This window comes from Pongo pygmaeus, chromosome 2 (genome assembly GCF_028885625.2).
Source record: "Pongo pygmaeus isolate AG05252 chromosome 2, NHGRI_mPonPyg2-v2.0_pri, whole genome shotgun sequence".
NCBI lineage: Eukaryota > Metazoa > Chordata > Mammalia > Primates > Hominidae > Pongo > Pongo pygmaeus.
Genome location: NC_085930.1, coordinates 107,865,883 through 107,886,570, shown reverse-complemented (window position 1 = coordinate 107,886,570; position 20,688 = coordinate 107,865,883). Strand labels below are relative to the sequence as shown.

Here is a 20,688-nt window from a genome sequence, read left to right as displayed (position 1 = left end):
CTCACAGGTAGATTCTGAGTGAAGACAACAGACACAGAGTGTGTACAATAGGACTTCGTTCATATGAAATTCAGGAACAGGAAGGCCAGGCGCAATGACTCATGCCTGTAATCCCAGTACTTTGGGAGGCCAAGGCAGGCAGATCACTTGAGGTCAGGAGTTTGAGACCAACCTGGCCAACACGGGGAAACCCCATCTTTACTAAAATACAAAAATTAGCCAGGCATCATGGTGTGCACCTGTAATCCCAGCTACTCAGGAGGATGAGGCACGAGAACAGCTTGAGCCTGGGAGGTGGAGGTTGCAGTGAGCCAAGATCGCACCATTGTACTCTAGCCTGGGTGACAGAATGAGACTGTTCCTTTTTTTAAAAAAAAAAAAAAAGGAAAAAAACCCCTAAAATGTAGAAGTCAGAATAGAGGTGAACTCCAGGGGTGCATACTGCCTGGGAAGGGGTGTGAAGGAACTGTCTAGGGTGTGGAAAATGTTCTGTATCTTGACCTAGGTGGTGGTCCCTCGGGTGGATACACATGTAAAATCCACTGAGTTTGTACTTAAGAAATGTACACTTTATAATGGTCATACTTCAGGCCAGGTGTGGTGGCTCACGCCCATAATCCCAGCACTTTCGGAGGCTGAGATGGGCGAATCACCCGGGGTCAGGAGTTCGAGACCAGCCTGGCCAACATGGTGAAACCCCTTCTCTACTAAAAATACAAAAATTAGCCAGGTGTCATGGCGTGCACCTGTAATCCCAGCTACTTGGGAGGGTGAGGCAGGAGAATCACTTGAACCTGGGAGACGGAGGTTGCAGTGAGCCAAGGTCACGCTACTGCACTCCAGCCTGGGCAACAGAGCGAGACTCCGTCTGAAATATATATAATATACTTCAATGAAAACAAACAGAAACAAAATCGAGTTCTCTCCTAGCCTGGAGAACTTTGAATGTCAGGCTGGGGAGTTGGGTTGGGGTGGCCACTTCACTTCCCTGTGATGTGGAGAATGGAACGCACAGGGTGAATCACGTGGCCCTGGTCCCAGGTTGTGCAAAGACATGGTAGGACCGTGGTGAGGTGGCTGCAGCCCCCTGTAGCCACCTGAACCAGCCCATGACCCCTGAGGGAGCTCTCCCCTGCTCACCCCCACGCCCTGGCCCTCCTGACCCCTGCCTCCTCCACTGGCTGGCCGTGCTGACCTGAGATGGCCTCCTTGGGCAGGTGGCTGGAGATGATCTTGCTGTCTGTCAGAGGGGTGAGGATGGCCGCTGTGTTCCCCAGCATGCTCCCAATGCCCAGCATCAGCAGCATGAAGAAGTAGAGCACCGACCACAGCTGGGACACCTCCATGTTTTTAATGGCCTCTGTGTAGACGATGAATGCCAGGCCAGTGCCCTGGACGGCCTGCCCAGGGTGAGAAGACACCAGTTACATGCAAGAGGGACTTACAGTCTTATTCACGCACTCAGTGCTAAACAACATGGGGGACCTTGGAAGTGGCCATGAGAAGCCACATTGTGAGGTTGGAGCTTCCATCTGCAGACCAACCGCTTACACTCAGCTGGGCTGAAAAGAAATGGGAGCTGCCAGGAGCTCATATATGCAAAGCACGTGAGAACTTGGAGCCAGCCTGCAACACTGAGTTCCCCTCTCCTGCCCCAACTTATGTAATTTCTGGATGAAAGATAATAAAACAATGGATAATTTCTGCTTCTAATGTGATGACCGACTGGGTGTCCTGAAACCTCCGTGGCTGGGACCTGAGGAGGGAGGGCGGGGCCAGGGCAGCAGGAAGCAGAACTGTAGGGAGCCAGCTTGGTCAGCAGGCAACCAGGAGGGGCAGGTGCTCAGTGGTCAGGTCCCTGTGCTGGTAATGCTGTTGCAGAGATGTTAAACTATGGAAATTGAGGCTGGAACTCCTGCTTAAAGACAAATCCCCCAAGGGGCTCAAAAGGGACAATAGGTTGTGGTACTCTCTGGCTACCCACAGAAGAAGCAAAAACAAGCCCTCCCTGGGTAGAAGCCTCCCAGTTTAGACACACAGGATTCCCAGAGATTGAGCAAAGTGCTCATAAACAGGGATTTACAAACCCACAAGGAGAGAAGTCACTACGAGTGATGAACTAGCAAGATAAGAAATCAGATTTAGAACACCCCTCCCCGAGGTGGCAGATGTTGGACTGTCAGATTCAGAATTGCTATGGACTGAACCGTGTCCACCCGAAATTTGTATGTTGAAACTCTACCTCCCAATGTGACTGTATCTGGAGATAGGGTCTTTAGGGGGTAATTAAGATTAAATGGAGTTATAATATTGGAGCCCTAATCTGACCAGACTGTAGCCTTATAACAAGAGGAAGAGAGAGAGAACTCTCTATTGTGTGAGGACACAGTGAGAAGATAGGTGTTCATGAACCAGGAAACAGGTCTTCATCAGAAACCAAACCCTGCTGGCCCTTGATCTTGGACTTCTCAGCCTCCAGGACTGTGAGACATAAATTCCTGTTGTTTGCTGGGCACAGCAGCTCATGCCAGTAATCCCAGCACTTTGGGAGGCTTAGGTGGGAGGATCACTTGAGCTCAGGAGTTTGAGATCAGCCTGGGCAACATAGCAAGACCTTGTCTCTACTAAAAGTAAATAAAAGAAAATAAATTTATGTTGTTTAAGCCACCCAGCCTATGGTATTTTGTTTGGCAGGCTGCACTGACTAATACAAGAACACAGGTCAATTCTATAGTATACCAGTTGCTCAGGGGCATACTGAAAATAGTTGGCTTTATGTGCTGACAACAAGGGAGTGATCACTTGTAGAGAACTTAAAAACAATAGTAAAAATCTACAAAAAGTTGATATACGTTTTATTATTATCATGAGCCAGCAATTCTAAACAGTGTTAAAATACTGCTCTCGTTCTCTTGCCTATGGCCACCACTGAAACAGTTATGTACGAAATGTTTAAAGAAACAAAGGATAACATTACAAAAATAAACATGTATCAAGAAACTATTGGGATGGACAAGTAAATTTGAAAAAAATAGCATCTATATAAAAAATATAGTTATTGAATTAAAAGGCTCAATTGACTGTTAAATACCAGATTAGATGCAGCTGAAGAGTTAGTGAACTGAAAGATATATCCAGAAATGAATCAATAAAATAAAAAAGGATAAGAAGATGGGAAAAATAAAAGAGAGGTTAAGAGACCTGTAGGACAGGATGAAAAAGTCATGTCTAATGAAGTTCCAAGAGAAAAATGAGAGAATCAGAGACAATGATTATGAGATAATAGGTACGAATTTTCCCAAACCGATAAGAAACATTGGACCCATAGATCCAGGAAGCCCAACCTCACCTAGGCCTAGAGTGGATAAATAAAAATATATTCATGCCATGTCTAGATTGCAGAGGCCAAAGACAAAGAGAAGATCATGAGAAAGAGAAAAAGCTGCTTGCTTACAAAGAATAAAAGAAAATTTCAAGAGCAACAATGGAAGCCTGAATCACATGGCAAACATCTTCAAAGTGTTGAGAGAAAATAACTGTTAACCTGGAATTTTCTACTCCAAGAAACAATGTCTTTAAAAGATAGATGCCAATTATAGAACAAAATTTAAGAAAACTGTTCTAAATGAAAGTATTTTAAGGAAAAACCTTTGGAGATGCTGGGATGCAAGAAAGAATGGTGAACAAATAAAATGGCAAACATGTAGGTAAATATAAGAGCTGTATAAAATAAACAATAATGTCATGTCCAATGTATGAGGTTAAGGAGACAGAACTAGACAACAATAATTTGAAATGGGAGAGATAAAATGAAAGTATTCTAAAGTCCTTTTGAATTTTGGGAAGGAGGTCAAGATACTGTTTAACTTTAGACTTTATTAAGTTAAATATGAAAGGAAAATTTCAAGAAGAGAAATCAAGCAACCAAATTCCAAACAGCAGGGAATAAAGTGGAATGGGGAAAGAGAAGAAAGAAAAAAAAAAGAACAAAAGCAACAGGAAAAACGAAGTCTAGATAAATCAATAACCAACCATGTAATTCTTGGCTGTAGAGCCAAGCTCAAAAGTAAGTGAGGAAAACTCCCAGGTGCCAAAACCATAAAGGAAAGTTGAAGTGAGAGCACTGAACAGGTGCTGAAGCCAAAGGACCTCATGGGTCACCTGAACAGAACCTAGGCCTTGAAGGCTGGGGTTTGGGGGCTGGGGTCTGATGCCTGCCTGGGGAAGCAGGCTCATGCCACAGGCCAGTACAAGCATGGAGCTAGGGCTGAGCAACCAGGAGAAAAAAGCATTGCCTCACCCATGAAATGACCTATAGTGGTTGTACCCATGAAACAAAGTGCCAAACAACCCAAAACCAACCAACCACCCCAAAAATATCAACCTCCAAAGTAGCTTACTGGCAACCAGAGCCACAGGCCCTCCCTACTCCCTATCCTTGAAAAGCATTACCTAGGAACACTCTCTAGAAATAATCTCTAGAAGCATTTGCATTAAATATAAGAACTAGACAAATATGCCCACTATCACTTCTACTCCCATGTGCTAGAAGTCCTAGTGAATACAATAAGAAAAAGGGAATGAGATATAAGCATTGAAAAGAAAAATGCAAAATTCGATCTTCAGGCGATACGATAGCTTACATAGAAAACTGAAGCAAATCTATAGAGAAATATGAGAATTAATAAGAGAATTCATCAAGATTGCTAGATACAAGGTCAACATATAAAATATTTAGCTTTCTTTTGCAACAAAAACAAACAATGATAGAAATGAGGGGAAAAAACACTATTCACAATACAATAAAACAGTAAGGTAATAGAAATCTAATGAAAGATGTGCCAAGATGTTCATAGAGAAAGTTAGCTGAAGAATATTTTAAAAGACTTGACTGAATGAGAGAAAGTATGTTCCTGAGTCAAATATCACAATTCAAAAGATATTAATTCTCCCCAAATTACACTATAAAATCAATGCAAGTCTAGTAAAAATTCCCCCAGAGATTTTTTTTTCCAATGAAACTTATCAAACTGATCCTCAAACCAACGTGAAAAAATAAAGGTCCCAGCACAGCAGAGATAATTCTGTAAAATATAAATAAAGATGACTTTCAGTAGCAAAAATTAAAAAAAAAACACCTCCAAATGTCTATTAGTAAGGGAATGGATAAATAAATTGCAGTATACTTATGTGATGGAATAAAATGCAGTATTTAAATGAACAAATGAGGTTCCACATGTATTATTATGGACAGATCTCAAAATTAAAATGCTGAATGAGAGAAGTATCTTTCCAGACCATTTATGCCCATTTAAAAACTGCCGACATAGGAGTGCAAAAGGCTTGTTGAAAAAAAGAAAAAAATAAAATAAAAACTGCCAACAAAACAATGATATTATTTAAGAATACATAGATGGGTAATAGAAATATAAAAATGAAGGTTCTTGCCTTTGGTGAGTAGGGGGGGAAAAAAGGGGACTTTTTAACTTCATCTCTGAAACGTTCTTTTCTTTTATATAAAAAAATCTGAGCCCAAAATGACAAAATGTTTACAATTGATCTTTCTGAGTGGTATATATGGGTGTTTGTTATTCTCTCTACTTTCCTGTATTTTAAAAGCTTAGAAAGACAAAAGAAAAAGAGAGAAAGGACAGAGAGGTCCGCCAGGAAGTTTATTATAACTAGCGTTCTCAAGCAGCCCTCAAGAGAGTGGTGGTAAAGCCTCTCTTCTCCTTGGAGTTGCAGGAAAAGTAATTCAGGATCTTTCTTTATTTTTACGGACCTCGCCTATCTCCCAAGTCAGCAGCTCACCAAGGTTCCCATGAGTGTGTGGAGAGAAGCCAGTCCTCGACCTTGCCCGGGCACCTTACCGTGTCTAGCTCCGACTCCAAGCTGCAGTTTTTGATGTGCGGGAACATCTCGCTGTATTTGCTTGGGTAGGCAGATGCGAGGTAGCCCTTTACCTGCTCCAGGTTGCTGGCTGTCAAAAAGCCATCTTCAAGGTCAAAAGTGTTGGTCAGCAGCAGACTCACCCTGCAGAGCAGACCATCGGATCGACCTTCACTGATCAGAAAGGCAGCTGTCACCAAAGCCTCCCGTCAGCTCTTCTTTTCTGATTAGGTGAGGAAAGGGAGTCTGTTGCTTGGTGATCTTTTAAAGGGCAGGGTAATTTTGAATGGCACTGAAGAAGCCTCAGATATGAACAGTGATGACAACAGGCACCAAACTCACACAGCTAGGCTATTTTAACCTCTGGACCAACATAGTCCAGCAGAAGTTTCTGTGCTGATGAAAATGCTCTCTATCTGGGCTGTCCAATTTGGTACTCACTGGCCACATATGGCGACTGAGCACTTAATGGTGGACACTGAGCAACTGATTGAAAGTAACAAGGGAATGTACTGAAATATGAATTAAGTTATTTAAATGTGAATTAAGTTGCATTGATTTAAATGTAAATTTGTAAATAGCCACTTGTGGCTAGTGACTACCCAACTGGACAGCATACCTCCTGGATAATGTCTTTGTATTTTGGGCAAGGGGCTACAGAAAGTGAATCCTGCAATCTCTGTGGCTCAGCTAGAGGCTTCTTGGTTACTTTTGAGGTGGGGGAGATGGGGTAGAAGAAACAAAATTTGATTGTTGTATGTCCTTTTATGCTAAGTGCTCGCAACAAGTTAACATGCCCTCATCCCCGCCAGGCAGATGTTGACATGCCCCAGGCCCCCCAGCAACTGGTGGTGATGTAGGGAGTCTGAATGTGAGCCCTGGATTAAGGATTCCAAAACTGGTGCACTTTGCCCCAGCCCTTGCCCAGGCGGCCCTTCAGCTCTGAGCTCAGGGAGGCCTGGGACTTGGTGGGACAGCCCAGGCTTACTTCTTCAAGCAGTTTTCATAATTGAAGGTGGCCTTGAAGCCATAGATGGAGAAGGTGACGATGCTGGCAAATATGGAGGTGAAGCTGTTGATGAGGGACACGATGATGGCGTGCTTCTGGCAGTTGTTGGATGGCTCATTGTAGCTGGCGAAGGCGATCAGGCTGCCGAAGCCCAGGCCGAGTGAGAAGAAGATCTGGGTGGCTGCATTGATCCAGGCCTTGGGGTTGGCCAGCTGCTCTATCTGGAAGGCCAGCAGGGACAGGGCTGATGATCCCTGGGTGGGATCCCAAACACTCAGACCCGCAACAGGAGAGTGGCCCAGAGAGGGGAAGGAGCTCACCTACAGCACGCAGCCATCAGGGGCACCCCTAGGGCTGGAGACCAGCTCTCCTGGCCCCACCCACTCCCTGGCAGATGAAACACACAGCTCAAGCTGCACACCTCCCAGGGCTAAGGTGCTGTGGAGAATACAGGTGCTATGTAGAGGATATAAGGTGCTACATATCCTCTACAGCACCTCAGCCATAGGAGGTGTGTAACCAGAAGCAGCTATGCTCATGACTATACGCCAGGTATGCAATGGAATACTGCAGGGTAAAATAATTAAAACACAAATGGAGCCCTGATTCACAGGCAGTTACTGCACAGGTCTGGGCATTCAGAGATGGAGGGGGTGTGGCCTGGCAGGGGAGGTCTAGGTGTGGGTTGACTCTCGGCACTGATGTCAGGGGGCGTTTGGAATGCAGAAGGGGAAGGATGACACAGTCATTTTATTTCCAGGGGCTAGATTTGCCAAATGAAGAACTTGCCCCATCCCAAAGGCAAGAGTGCACCCTCCATGGATGAACCCTGGGTGTGGGGTGCATGGAGAATGGGTCGGTTGGGAAACCCTGTAGGGAAACGGGTGCGTGGAACCATGTGAGCAGGCAAGCAAGATGACCAGAGTGGTGCTCATGGCAAAAAGCTTGGTCCACAGTCTGAAAGGGGCTTGAGGTGAGGCGGTGGCAGGGGTGCAGCAGTTGGGGGGCAGTGAGGATGAAGAGGAGAGGCTGAAAGACTTAATGCTCCAGAATTAACAGGGAGTAGGGATGACCTGGCTGAGGAGGTGATCCAGCGACTGCAGGTACTCCACACTCCTGCCACACCCTGGTGGGCTCACATCAGCTTCCCTAGGTACAGTGTTGGCCCACTCTCCATCTTTCCCTCTTCCCACCCATCCTGGAAGGTGGCAGGATGAGTGAGGGGTGCCTTTAGGGCCCTTCCGCTTCAGCCCGTACCTTGGGAGTGAACATGTACATGAGGCCATTGGTGGCTCCGTGGAGCGTGAGGCCCCTGACGAGGTAGATGATGAGCACGCAATAGGGCAGTGAAGCCGTGAAATACACCACCTGCGGGCATCAGAGGGCAGAGTCGGCTTCCCGGAGCAGTGGGGTCCACAGGATAGACCTGCGCCCCATGGAACACCACCACATCTGGGGTATTCAGGCTGCACTGCCCAGCTGCTGACAGCTGGAAAAGGCATGGAGATTCTTGGTCACACACAGGCTCTGGGTTAGGGCTGGGGAAATGGGCTGGTGGGTTGTGGTCGCTCACAGCTGTGACCAGCACGACATTTCTTATTCAGTAGAGAAGAGGCAAACAGGTACCGAGCCTCTGCCTTCCACCCTCCTTTCAACCTGATCTTATTCCAGAAAGGATTTGAGGTTACCCACAAAAACACATCAGTCACATTAACATTTCAAAATTGCTAAAGAAATCAGCATGAAAAAAACATATGGGCAATCCAGTAATGAGCCCACAGGAAAAAGCAGCCCATAGAATCTGTGCATGAGTCTCTACCCAGTTTCTGAGCCAGATTCAGCTCTGAGCTTCCTGGTGGCCTACACACAAAGCAGGAACACAACTAAAAGGAAAAAAAAATCTGCAGCTTGGAGGAGGACAGATTTCCCCAGGATTGGGGCCTGAGAGCAGATTGGTCATGAGTGCTCATGCAGGAAAACAGCGAGGTGTACAGTAGAAGACAATGTCCCCATAATAAACACAATAGGAAATTCAGATCTGATTTTTATGGCAACCCTCCAGAAAGGGTTTACTTCCTTAGGCTTTAACATTACACCTGAATGGACATTTTTGTCAACCAGATCTTCTTTCTCCACCGACATGCATCGTAAGTTCAGTGATGTTTTGTTAATATCTTCGGTGTTCATGGTAGCTTTAGTAGTCACCTGTCATGCTCTGGGTGATTCTAACTGTTACAAAGCCATAGAATACAGACCTTCAAGTGCACGTGTGCCTATTCAGGAATGGATTTTTTTCTGTAAATCAACTCGTATGTGTACCAGAGCCTCATTTGTAAAGCAAATAAATATTTTGCAAGATTGTCTTTTGTGTAAGAGTTCCCTTAAAGTTTGAGTCTCTCTGTGAGAAATATGGCTGGTGGCCCATGTTTAGGTGGGCTTGAATTACACTTGGCCCTCCCTTCCTATTGAGGTGTGGCATCATCTTCTCATCCATTTCCAAGGCCACCAGAATGGCACTCTGTATGCTATCACGCAAGGGACGGCAGGTGGAATGTGGGGTGTGTCTTTTATCACTGCTTCTTAGCTGAGGTTGTTGTAATTTGAGAAGAGTAATAAATCCACCCAAGATTATAAGAAACCAGATAAGACACAGAGATGAAAAGACAGAGCACTCACTCGTGACTAACATCCATCACAATGGGCACTAAGCAGACCCTTAGGGCCAGCCCCAAAAATTTCCCTCCTTCCCCCAAGGTAAGCAAGTTTCCTGGAGGTTCCTGGAGTCCCTACCAAGGTGGCTCACTTCTCCCCAAGTGGGCAGAACTGCTGGACACGTGATCCAGCCTAACCTATTGGAAGAAACCAATTCTGACCACTCTGCAGAGATTCTGGCAGGAAACAAAGGCGATTCCAACAGAGGATGCCAGGAAATGGCACATGGTCTGTGACAAGATTAGCTCCATTTACATAGAGCTGTTGGGGTACTTTTCCCATGGAGAAGGGTGTGGCTGAAGCAGAGGAAATAGATGATAAGAATAAATAAGTTTTTATGGCATGACATGGTCTCATGCAACACATTTCTAAGTGATTGGGAAAAGGAATGGTCTCTAATCTCTACCTCTGCAGATGTTGCCCTCTGATCTTTTAGACCATAATCATAATAATCTGGCAAACATAAATTACAAAAACATTTTTTATGAGCATGACAGTATGGCCAGGCTCTACGATGGGACTGAGTGGGCTGCTGCAGGTTCTAAGGTCTCTCAGGGAAAGAGCACCTGTGCTCACTCGTCCCTCTCCTCAGCCATGGCACAGGGGACTTTGGGGGCTAAGAGTCTGGCCATCAGGGGGTCTTAGAAACCAAAATAAAATGTCCTACCAGGCATGATACTGGAGTTGTCCCATGGGCCCTGGAATACCATGGGTAGCTCTGGTCTAATGCCTCAAGAAATACATGGGGGGTGGGCTGTGGCTGGAGGAGGCAACTCGGGTAGTCAGAGGGTGAGGACAGGTGGCCTCCTAGGACTCTCAGCAGGTGACAGTTGGAACTGATGACATCATTAAGGCATAGAGAGAGCTATGTGGCTACCAAACCAAGACAATGGGAAGTCTTGGGGTGAGGCTGGGCTTTGCCCTCACTAGCTGTGCCCTTGGGCAGGTCTATTTACCTCTCTAAGCTTCAGGTGAGTGGGATCATGAAATCTACCATGAAGGGCTGTTGCCAGAATGAGACAATGTGGGTGCTCAAGCCATGGTGGGTCTACTGTGAGAAGTGACAGTGAATGAGACAGGGCGTGCTAGGCTCCGAGACATCTGCTGAAGCTTCAGGCAGGTGGCGGATGATGGGAACACTGAAAGCAAACCTTCTACATGGAGCAGACTAGAGCTGAAGGAACATGTCAGCCCCAGTGAAAGTGTGAGCCTTGGGATGCTCCAAGAAAGGATTATGGAGATCAAGCCCGACAGCTCTGGAGGGTGATTGGAAGCAGCTTAGAACAAAGGGTCTCAAACTCAGCTGCACATTAGAATCACCTGGCGAGCTTTTAAACGTCCCCCACCTCCCCGCCCAGTGCTCAGGACACACCCCAGACTGGTTACTGCAGAACCTTGAGGGGCAGGGCTAAGGCATGAGATTTCTGAAAGCTCTCCAGAAAATACCAACGTGCAGCTGAATTGGAAAGCCAGTGGCTAGCGTGTCTCAAGGACACATACAATCTTAAAGAAAAGCAAACTCACTGTCTGGTTGTCTGGGTGGTATGGATTTGGGGCTGACTGGTACAGAAAAACTTTTTTTTTTTTTTCTAAGAAAGTCCTTGTTTTGAGATTTAGGGTTGCAACTTTAACCACCTCTGGCCCTCTCTATAGTCATCTAGTAGGTGACTTGTCCCAGCAACACCATCTGTGCCCTCTGCCCTAACATAGCTGCTGCCTCTCCACTGCAGAGGGCACTCCTTTGGCATTGCCCAGGGTTGGAGACAGAGGCAGCTGCCCCTCGGTGCACCCTCCCACCCGCCAGGAGCACCGGGCTTCTGTGCCTCACTGTCCCACCTTGCCAGTGGACTCGGTGCCACGCAGGATGCACAGGTACACCACCAGCCAGGCCAGGAGGAGGCACAGCGCCGGCTCCCACTGCACACCCCCGTTCTCCTGGAGGGACGGCGAGATATTGAGGGTTTTCCTGTACCAGAAGTACTGTGTGGAGGACGCCTTCTCGCATTCCTCATCGTAGCCCGTGTGGTTACCATTCAGTGGGCAGACAGACCACGGCAGGGGATCCTGTGGGACCAAAGTGAGTGTTATCCAGAGAGGTGAAGGCTGAGGACAAAGGCTGTGGCAGGGGTGAAGGAGGTGGCCCTGAGCGGAGACTCTTGGAAGAGAAGGGTGCTGGTCCCCAAAGGGCAGGTGGCTGGAGCCCCTGAAGGCAGACCGGGAGTTGGAGAGTTTGTCAGGGGGCACGGGTGAGGCAGGAAGGGGTTGGAGGAGGGGGCTCTACTCTCGTTGCAATTCTACAGATGTTCCTTGCGGACTACTGAACTCTGTGGTGGGTCCCAGAGACTGAATAGCAAATGGACCACGGCCAGGCCAGCTATGATGATGGAACTCCAACTCACAACCTGTGCACAATCAGCTCAGGCACTTAAACCACACTCGCTGCAGCACTGGCCCAGATTGCTTAGGACTTGGTCAATGATTGAGAAAGTCCCTATTTCTTGGCCAACTCAGAACCAACCAGAGAAAGTGACAGAGAGCCCAGTTCAGAGTAGCTTAAGCAGATAAGAGTCTTACTGGCTCCACCCTGCAAAGTCCGGGAGTCTAACTGCTTCAGGTATAGCTTGACTCCAGCTCAAAGAAGCCACTAGCACCAGGTTCTCTTGGGCTCAGATAGGCAGGACAGCTGTGGGGCCTGAACCTCATCTCCTGCTAGCTTCCAAACCCAATGTACATTGCAGGAAATGCCATTCGCCACCAGCACTTAGTGAGCACAGAACCTGAGACTTATGCATCTCAGGACTTGCTAGGGACTTGCGGAAATCAACAAAGACCACCCAAGTGAGAACAAGCAGAGGCTGTTTACTTAGGGATTGCTACAACAAGGGAGATAGTAGCATCGCTTGCATTTGGCAGGGACTCCAAGGCAGGCGGGGATTGGGAAAGCTTGTTAGTGAGAAAAGAGAAGGCTCCAGGTGTGCCCCCATAGGAGTCTGCTGGCGTGTCACTTATGAACAAAGGAGCCTCAATGGTGCATGCATCGTGACCATGACCCAAGGCCAAGCGGTAAACAGTGGTGCTGAGATGGGAGGGAGGGGAGGAAAAGTTACTTCTGACTGTGGGGTAGGAGACCCCAACCCTGCTCTTTGAGGACCAGCCCCACATTGATCAGTTTTGCACATATCTGGGTTCTACAAGCCCAGATTTAATTAGACAAAAATGCATCATTAATGGAAGCAAGTCTGACCACCCCACTGGGCTCAATCCCATATTTCACAGGAAACAGAACCAAGGCCTGGGGTATCACCTGATGGGTCATCGCTACTGTGCCAGTAGGCAGCTGGAGCCCAGGTCTGCACACCCAGACAGTGCTCAGGACTGTCCTGGTGAGGACCTCCACGCCCACCCCTGCAATACCTCCCCAGGGCCACCCTAGCCTATTGGAACGTGTGAGTTGGTTTCTTGCTTTGACCCATATCGTGTTCAAAGCTGGCCACCAACATTTCTTCCCCTTCCCATGTGCACATTTCTCCTATCCAGAAGTGGCGTCTCTTGCCTCACCTTGTGAGTCTGGGCTGTCCTCTGATGCACGCTGACCAACTGAATACGGTGAAGAGATGCTGTGTGAGTGACTTCCTGGCCCGGGCCTTCAGAGCCCTGTAGCTAGCCTCTTACCCTCTTGGAGACCAGCTGTGGGACATCGAGGCTAGCTTCCTGAATGATGTGGGTGCAGGGAGAGGGAGGCACGTGGAGGGAACTGAGGTGCCCGGTGGCAGCCAGCACCAAGTCCCAGGCAGGTGACAGGGGTCCTGGTAGACCTGAAGCCCAGTTGAGCTGCCCCGGCTGACATCCCCTTGGGCCATTTACAGCCTGTGTGGGACTGACCTGAGTCTGTTCCCTGGACCACCTGCTGATGCCAGACCGGGCCTGCTTCCCAGGCTTGGCTACATGACTAAGGCACCCGGGGGTGATCCCCAGGCTGCACCCCCAGTGACTCTGATTTCATCTGTTTGGAATAGGGCCTGGTCATTGGATTTTTCACACCTCCCCACCCTGCACCCCGCACCCCGCAACTTCATCTCCCCAGTGTGCAGCCAGGGTGAAGAAGGTTTAGAGTATAGGACAACTTGTTAAATGGGCCAGTTCCCAGTCTGACCTCCCTCACCCACCTCTGAACCAGCAGGTGAGGACAAGGATCCCCACATTTGCGTGCATAACAGCCCAGGTGCTCCTGCTGAGAAAGGCTGGACACAAGGCTGGAAAGCCTGGCCAGGGAGTGAGTAGACAGGAGCACAGACTCCGGGGCCAGGTGCCTGAGTCCAACCCCACCAGCTATGAGCTACTCGGCTCCCCTCTGCTTGGGTGCTCAGTGTGCTCAGCCTCACGGGGTGGCTGTTTTGATTACATCAGTGAACACTTCTGAAGTGCTGGGACCTATGTCTGGCCCAAAGCACATGTAAGTGAATGTCTGCAGCTACTATTCCTCTCATTATTATGGGACCATGGAGGAGGGCTTCAAAGTAGAGGGACTAAGGGATAAGTCCACAGACCTATGAAGGATGGAATGAATGAATATTTAAGTGATTTTCAGGAATTGCTGGCCCCCATACTTCTGACTATTAGAAAAAGGTGCCCTTTTCTTGAGGCACTTTATTTTTGCTTTTGGAGGATGAGCAAATTATTCTGATTTTGTTAGGACAAGACACATTACTTCCACTTTTGGAAACTTGTCTTAATAAGTACACAAATCTATAATGCTTACAATGCGTATGGCAAGCCCTTAGTTGGGGGTACTGTTGTGCAGTGCACAACCTGCCCAGCCATACATGGCAGCCCTGCACAGAGGACAGGAAACAGTCACCAGGCTATAGAGTGAGAAGAGTTGCCCTGTTTCCACAGAGAAGGCTGGGGAGAGGCAGAGTTGTGGCCAGTGTTCATGAAACTCTAGGTTGAACCAGGGAAAGGAGGAGGGACTGCAACTAAGCTCAGGGCACATCTTTCTTGCCAGAGATATGTGCAATGGGGCAAGCTTGGTGGAGCTCATTGGGAAGCCAGAGTGGGGTGTGCCAAATCAGGATTATTAAAGTCATTCACCCAAGCATTCCTCACGCCCCCACAGAGTCAAGGCTATGCCCAAGCACCCCAGAGGCAAACCCCGTTCAGTTCATAGTCCATGCCAGCCCTATCTTGCTTGCGGACCTTGGGGACAGGCATGTCCCATGAAGGCCTGGCTAAGGGGCAAAGGGTAAGGCATTGGCCTGGTTAGCTCCTGCCTCCTCCTCTGTTCCCATCTGGGAAGAAGCCAAGGTGAAGGTGGTTCCTGGAAGCAGGTAGGGGCAGTGGAGGATGGGGTTCCTGAGAGTGAAACGGTAGGAGCCAGGTAACAGAAATGAGCATGAGCAGTGGAGAGGAAAATTCCTCTTGTCCTGAATATAACACCAGCTCTCTGTGTGGAATTGGAGTTCTTGCTTCTCTACAATTTCCAGCCCCTTCCACGTTTTCTACAGAGTGTCAGCTGTAGTTATCATCAGAAATGTGTGGTTTAAAATGTTTAGGAATGGCCCTATTGTGTTACAGGGTGACAGTGGCCCTTCTAGGAGAACTTAGGGGTCTGCAGGGAAAAGAAGAGGCTCAGGCTGGAGTCAGAAACCTGGAAGCACAAGTGGCCCTGCGGAAAGCGGGAGAAGGGGATGGGGAGGAAGAGGACAGGCCGTTGCCGTCTTGCTGGATTGAGGGAATCCCTCCCCACCAGTCCTCCGACAGATTTCCTCCTAGGCACACTGTGCAGTAGTTCTTAATAGTGTGTGTGGGGTCACATCCGTCAGAGAGAATCCACTGAAAGCCATGGACCTGCTCTCCAAGAACACGCACACTCTCACCGGTGGACTCTTGCTTACTGCGTAAGGGGTCCGTGGAGCCCGGGTTCAGAAGCCCTCCACGTGGTTTGGGGTGCATGGCTTCCCCTCCACCTCACACCACCCACTGGCTCCCCACCCCGAGGCTGCTCACCTTGCCCCACACCCCATTCCCCGAGTGGGTGGCCCTGTTTTTGTCTCCCTTTCTCGCTCCCACTCCTGTTCTGGCACAGGCCCCCCGGCTCACCTGGAAGGAGTGGAAGAGGTACCAGAAGGCCCAGGCGTTGATGACGTTGTAGTACATGGAGAGGAAGAAAGAGACCACCACGCTGGCGACCCCTGTGAGGAAGCAGAGGGCCGCACTGAGGACTGAGGATGACCCTTCCCCCTCCGCTAGGCCCAGCGTGTGCTCCCAGGACGCACCTGTGGCGACCGCCCCGGGGACGGCGAGGCCTCCCTCCACCAGGTTTTTGTGGTGAGTATTAAGCGAGACCAGGCACCTGTGAACACTTTGTAAGGGTGATTTCTTTTTCTCCAACCTCCCTCCTTACCTTCTGGGACAGGAGGCTGATGACATGTTTTTGAGATCTAACTGCCAGGCACTGTGCTAAGTAAGTACTTTATTAACCTTTGGTCCTTACAACAGTACTATCTTCATATCACAGAAGAGAAAACTGAGGCCTGGAGCCTGCCCAAGACTACCCAGCTGGTAAGTGGCAGAACTGGGTTCACAACCTCATGCTGTGAGAAGCACTGTTGCTGTGAAGTGCCACCTTGTGCCAGATGTACAGTTACGCTCCCTCCTTGGCTCACCAGCGGTTGAGTCACCTGGTAGCCAGGAGAGGGGGTGTGAGGAGGCGGTGGGGAGGGGGTGGCCCGTAATTCGGTCAGGCCTGCACAAAACCCAGGGTGGGGCCTGAGAGCACAGAGAGGGGTGGGAGCCAGCAGGGCTCTGGGGCTGGCCCACACCAGCCCTTGAGAACCAGTGTCCCCTCCTCTCCCCAACCTCAAGTGCTGGGACATTCAGTAGTAGAAACTGGCCATGGTGCCCGTATTTACCCCACAGGCATCGGCAAATACTATAAACCAGGGCTTCCCCTCCCCACCCCCACTCCACTCTGAGCGCTGGTGGTTAAATATTCATCAGCATCCCTGGCTGGCACAAATATCTGGTATCTTTCCTATGATGCAGAAGATGCCTCTGAGAAGTCCTCTGTGATTGCTTATTCAGGCAGATTGTAAAACCACACACTTCTGTGTTAAAAATTAATAGCCTAGTGAAACCCCATCTCTACTAAAAATACAAAAAATTAGCCAGGTGTGGTGGTGGGTGCCTGTAATTCCAGCTAATCAGGAGGCTGAGGCAGGAGAATCGGTTGAATCCGGGAGTGGAGGTTGCAGTGAGCCGAGATTGTGCCATTGCACTCCAGCCTGGGCAATATGAGTGAAACTCTGCCTCAAAAAAAAAAAAAAAAAATTAATAGCCATTCAAGACAAGGAGGCAGTCTGGGTTTGGAGATGATTTGTGAGAACACTGGACACATTTCTTCTGCATCTGCAGCCAGGTCACGTATAAGCTTCCACCCTCTTTGCTCCTGAAATGTCACTCTGCTTTCCTGCTTGCCTTCCTTTCTGGGGCAGGAGGGGTGAGCATCACAGGCCATAGCCACTTCTGGTCAGGGTTCCTTCTGCATGCAGAGGCAGCCCTGGGTCATAAGCAATATGCAGGGCAGGTGGAGGCTGTCCTGGAAGTGCCTGGGGCTCTGGCTCAAGGTCACTCAGGAGAAGCATGAGATGAAACAGTCCTCTCCTGCCATCCGTGCGGGCCTCAGCCTCCGCACCCCAGAGACATTAATGGCACTCCACAACACCTCAGCGGTGTAAAGAAGATTAAATGAGCTCATGCACATATATCCTATAGGCTGGCTCCCAGCATGTAGTAGGTGCTTGCTAAAAGAGAGCTGTTATTTAGCAGGGAGCAGTGGGGTGAGTTTCCAGAATGGTTGTTAGCTAGGACTTGGAGTTACAGCTGTTTCCCTTTTACAGGTGACCAAGCTGAGGTCCAGAGAAGAGAAGGAGGGTGGCATCTGTTCCCCAAGGGGCATGCATCCTCCCTGTCTTACTGCCCTGTGGGTAGGAAACCCAGCTCCTCTCAGCCCACATTCTATGACATCCCTGCCAGGCCATTTGTTCACCCCAGGCAAGGGCTCTCTCTTGGCCCTTGTGCTCGACCCTTGATCCAGCAGCTTTGCTGATGGGATCCCACCCACACCCCTATGCTGCCCAGGTCTCTGGGTGGGAGAACACTGGAGGGGCCCCACATACCGACACCACTGAGGTACGGGCTGATGGTCCTCCAGGCGCCAATGCTGCCCTGCCGCATGCGCTGCCCCACAGCCAGTTCCAGGTACAAGAGCGGCATTCCCTCCACAATAAGCATGATGATGTAGGGGACCAGGAAACTACCTGTGGATGTCCAGAGCTGAGAGCCAGGCCACAACCAAAAGGCTTTTCTCCACGACCACTCAACCTCTGTGCAAACATCCTTCCATCCTCCTGTCTTTCCACTTGTCCATGCATTCTCCTACCTTTCTATCACCCATCCTCCTCTTTCTACTCATCCTTCATCCTTCTTTTATTCCACATTTTCACCCATCCCTCTTGCTGCCATTCCTCTCATCTGTCTACTATTCATTCACCCACTTTCCATCCATCCTTCCATCTATCCACCCTACATCCATCCATCCTTCCATCCATCTATATTTCCAACCTTCCATTCATCCATCCGTATTTCCATCTTTCCATCCATCCATCCATCCATCCATCCATTCATCTGTCCATCCTTCCATGCATCCTTCCATCCATCTTTTCATCTTTTTATCTTCCTACTCAGCCACCTGTCTGTTTGTCCATCCATCCGTGGATGACATGCAGCCATGTCAGTTGTTAAACTCTTTAAATTCATCCTCCCTGGGAGGCAAACTGCCACTGTCCCAAGCTGCTTGAATGCCTTTCTCAATGCCTCCACTGTCCCTGCCCTTCTGCCAAACCCCACATTTCATCTTCTATTTAAGCAACTAATAGTTGATCAGGGCCAAGACAATTGTGTTGCTAAATATGTCAAACATCATGCCTGGACCCATGCATTCAGCTGTCCACCTCTATGCACTTCCTTTGGGCTTTGTGCACAGCCCTGATGGTGCTCCACATGAGGTAGTGTATGAAACAGACACTTACTAAGCACTTACTCTGGGCCAGCCCCTGGCTGGTGTGGAATGGGAGAGTAGCAACCCTGCTCCCTGCCCTTGAGGTTCCCTGCTGTTGGTGATGGTGGGGAGCCAGGGAGTGTGAATTTTGTCAGGGTGAGCCTAACAAAATGTCCAGTGGGAAAAGAGGGCAGGACTTCTGATCAAATAAAACCCAGACACTACAACTGCACAGATTAAGGGCTGATTACAGAGCAAACTGGATCCTCAGTTGTTAAGGTAAACAACAAAATAACTATGCTTACATGAACATCTAATATTTACCAAAAATGTCTCCATTGTACACACGTGCTGTCCTGTAACCCACTCTTCTCACCCTATGGCATTCCCCAGGTACTCTCCCAATCACAGACCTTTGCATCACCCCTTAAAGAGCTGCATGATGTTCTGCTCTGAAAATGAGCCCAGAATGCATTTAATCAATTGTTAGACACTCAGGCTGTTTCCAGCTTTCTGCCATCCTAAACAAAGCTGTGAAACGAAGCCTGGTCCACTTGTTTGTGTATTTCCTTGGGATACAAATCCCAGAAGTGGAATGGTTGGGACAAAGACCAGGCAGAGCCCCCATGGCCACACCACAGAAAGAAAGGCACGAGCCGCCTGCATGGGTGAATGAGTGCCCACACCACCAGGCTTGGAGTTCCTAGCTTCGTCCTGCTCATGTGGGGGCCTAGAACAAATCCTGCCCTCTCATATCCAGACACTGCTATAACTCCTCTAGGCCAGGCTCCCTTCCTTTCCTTCAGAACCTTGTTTCAGCACCTTGTGAGTTTCCTCTCACTATCAAAGGAGTCCAAGAGGTCATTGGTAGCTCTCAATCATGAAATATCTGACAATAAATATTGGGCTCACACACTGAGGCTTTGAAGCCACATTCAAACCCTCAGTGGTTATAAGATAATCCTGTTTTTACGCAGGGTGTTAAACAGTAACTATGTAAGGCCTGGCAAGGTCCAGGGACGACTGTCTCTCTGACAGGGTCTGACTGCCCAGTGCCCATGGGTAGGGTGGAAATGTAAAACTTGATGCCAAGTGGGAACATGAGGGCTGTTTGGCCCTAGGCATTAATCATTTCTGTCACTCCTGCCCCAACCATTCAAATAAACACATAATCCAGGTGAATTTGCTCTGCAATAAATTTTTCAAGAAATGATGCTAGAACAATTGAACATTCATATGCAGAAAAATGAAACTCAACCCATATCACAAATTTTATACCAAACAAATCTCAGAATGGATTACAGGCCTATATGTACAACTAAAAGCTATAAAACTTATATAAGAATACAGGAGAAAATCTTTATGAACTTGAGTTTGAGGCAAAGATTTCTTAAATACAATGTTAAAAGCACTATAGAAGAAAAGATTGATAAATTGGATTTCATTACTTCTTTGTGAAAGACACTGTTAAGAGAATAAAAACACAAACTATATAGACTGGGAGAAAATACTTGCAAAACACGCATCTTGAGAAAAACTTTGTATCAAGAATATGTAAAGGATTCTCAAAACTAAGTAAGAAAAAGAACCCTTTCAAAAAATGTAAAAAAAAAAAAAAAGTGAATAGGCATTTCACCAAAGAATACCTGTCTTAGTCTGTGCTGCTATAAGAGAATACCAGAGACTGGATAATTTACAAAGAACAGAAGTTTATTGGCTCATGGTTCTGGAGGCTGGGAAGTCCAAGAGCATGGTGCTAGTATCTGGAGAGGGCCTTCTTACTGCATCATCCCATGGCAGGAGGTGGGAGAGCAAGAGGGAGTAAGAGGGGGCTGAACTCTCTTTTATAACAAACCCACTCTCTCAATAACAAAAACACTCCCGGGATAATGATACAAATCCATTCACGAGGCCAGAGTCCTCATGACCTAATCACCTCTTAATGGTCCCACCTCTCAACCCTGTTGCATTGGAGATTAAGTTTTCAACACATGAGCTTTGGAGGACATATTCAAACCAT

The 20,688-nt window shown here is 48.2% G+C and overlaps 1 protein-coding gene across 3 annotated transcripts in view; it reads right to left on the bottom strand.

The window, feature by feature from the left end:
- SLC6A20 (solute carrier family 6 member 20) overlaps positions 1-20,688 on the bottom strand; it is a 40,961-nt gene that overhangs the window by 8,770 nt on the left and 11,503 nt on the right. The window contains exons 2-9 of one of the 3 annotated variants that reach the window (XM_063661970.1): positions 17,788-17,928; positions 15,710-15,801; positions 13,169-13,207; positions 11,447-11,674; positions 8,156-8,266; positions 6,878-7,119; positions 5,871-6,033; positions 1,196-1,400 (exon numbers count right to left, since the gene is read on the bottom strand). In XM_063661970.1, coding sequence (XP_063518040.1) covers positions 1,196-1,400; positions 5,871-6,033; positions 6,878-7,119; positions 8,156-8,266; positions 11,447-11,674; positions 13,169-13,207; positions 15,710-15,801; positions 17,788-17,928 — 1,221 coding nt within the window. The remainder of the gene's footprint in view (positions 1-1,195; positions 1,401-5,870; positions 6,034-6,877; positions 7,120-8,155; positions 8,267-11,446; positions 11,675-13,168; positions 13,208-15,709; positions 15,802-17,787; positions 17,929-20,688) is intronic. The other 2 variants (XM_054483126.2, XM_054483127.2) reach the window with 2 other exon arrangements.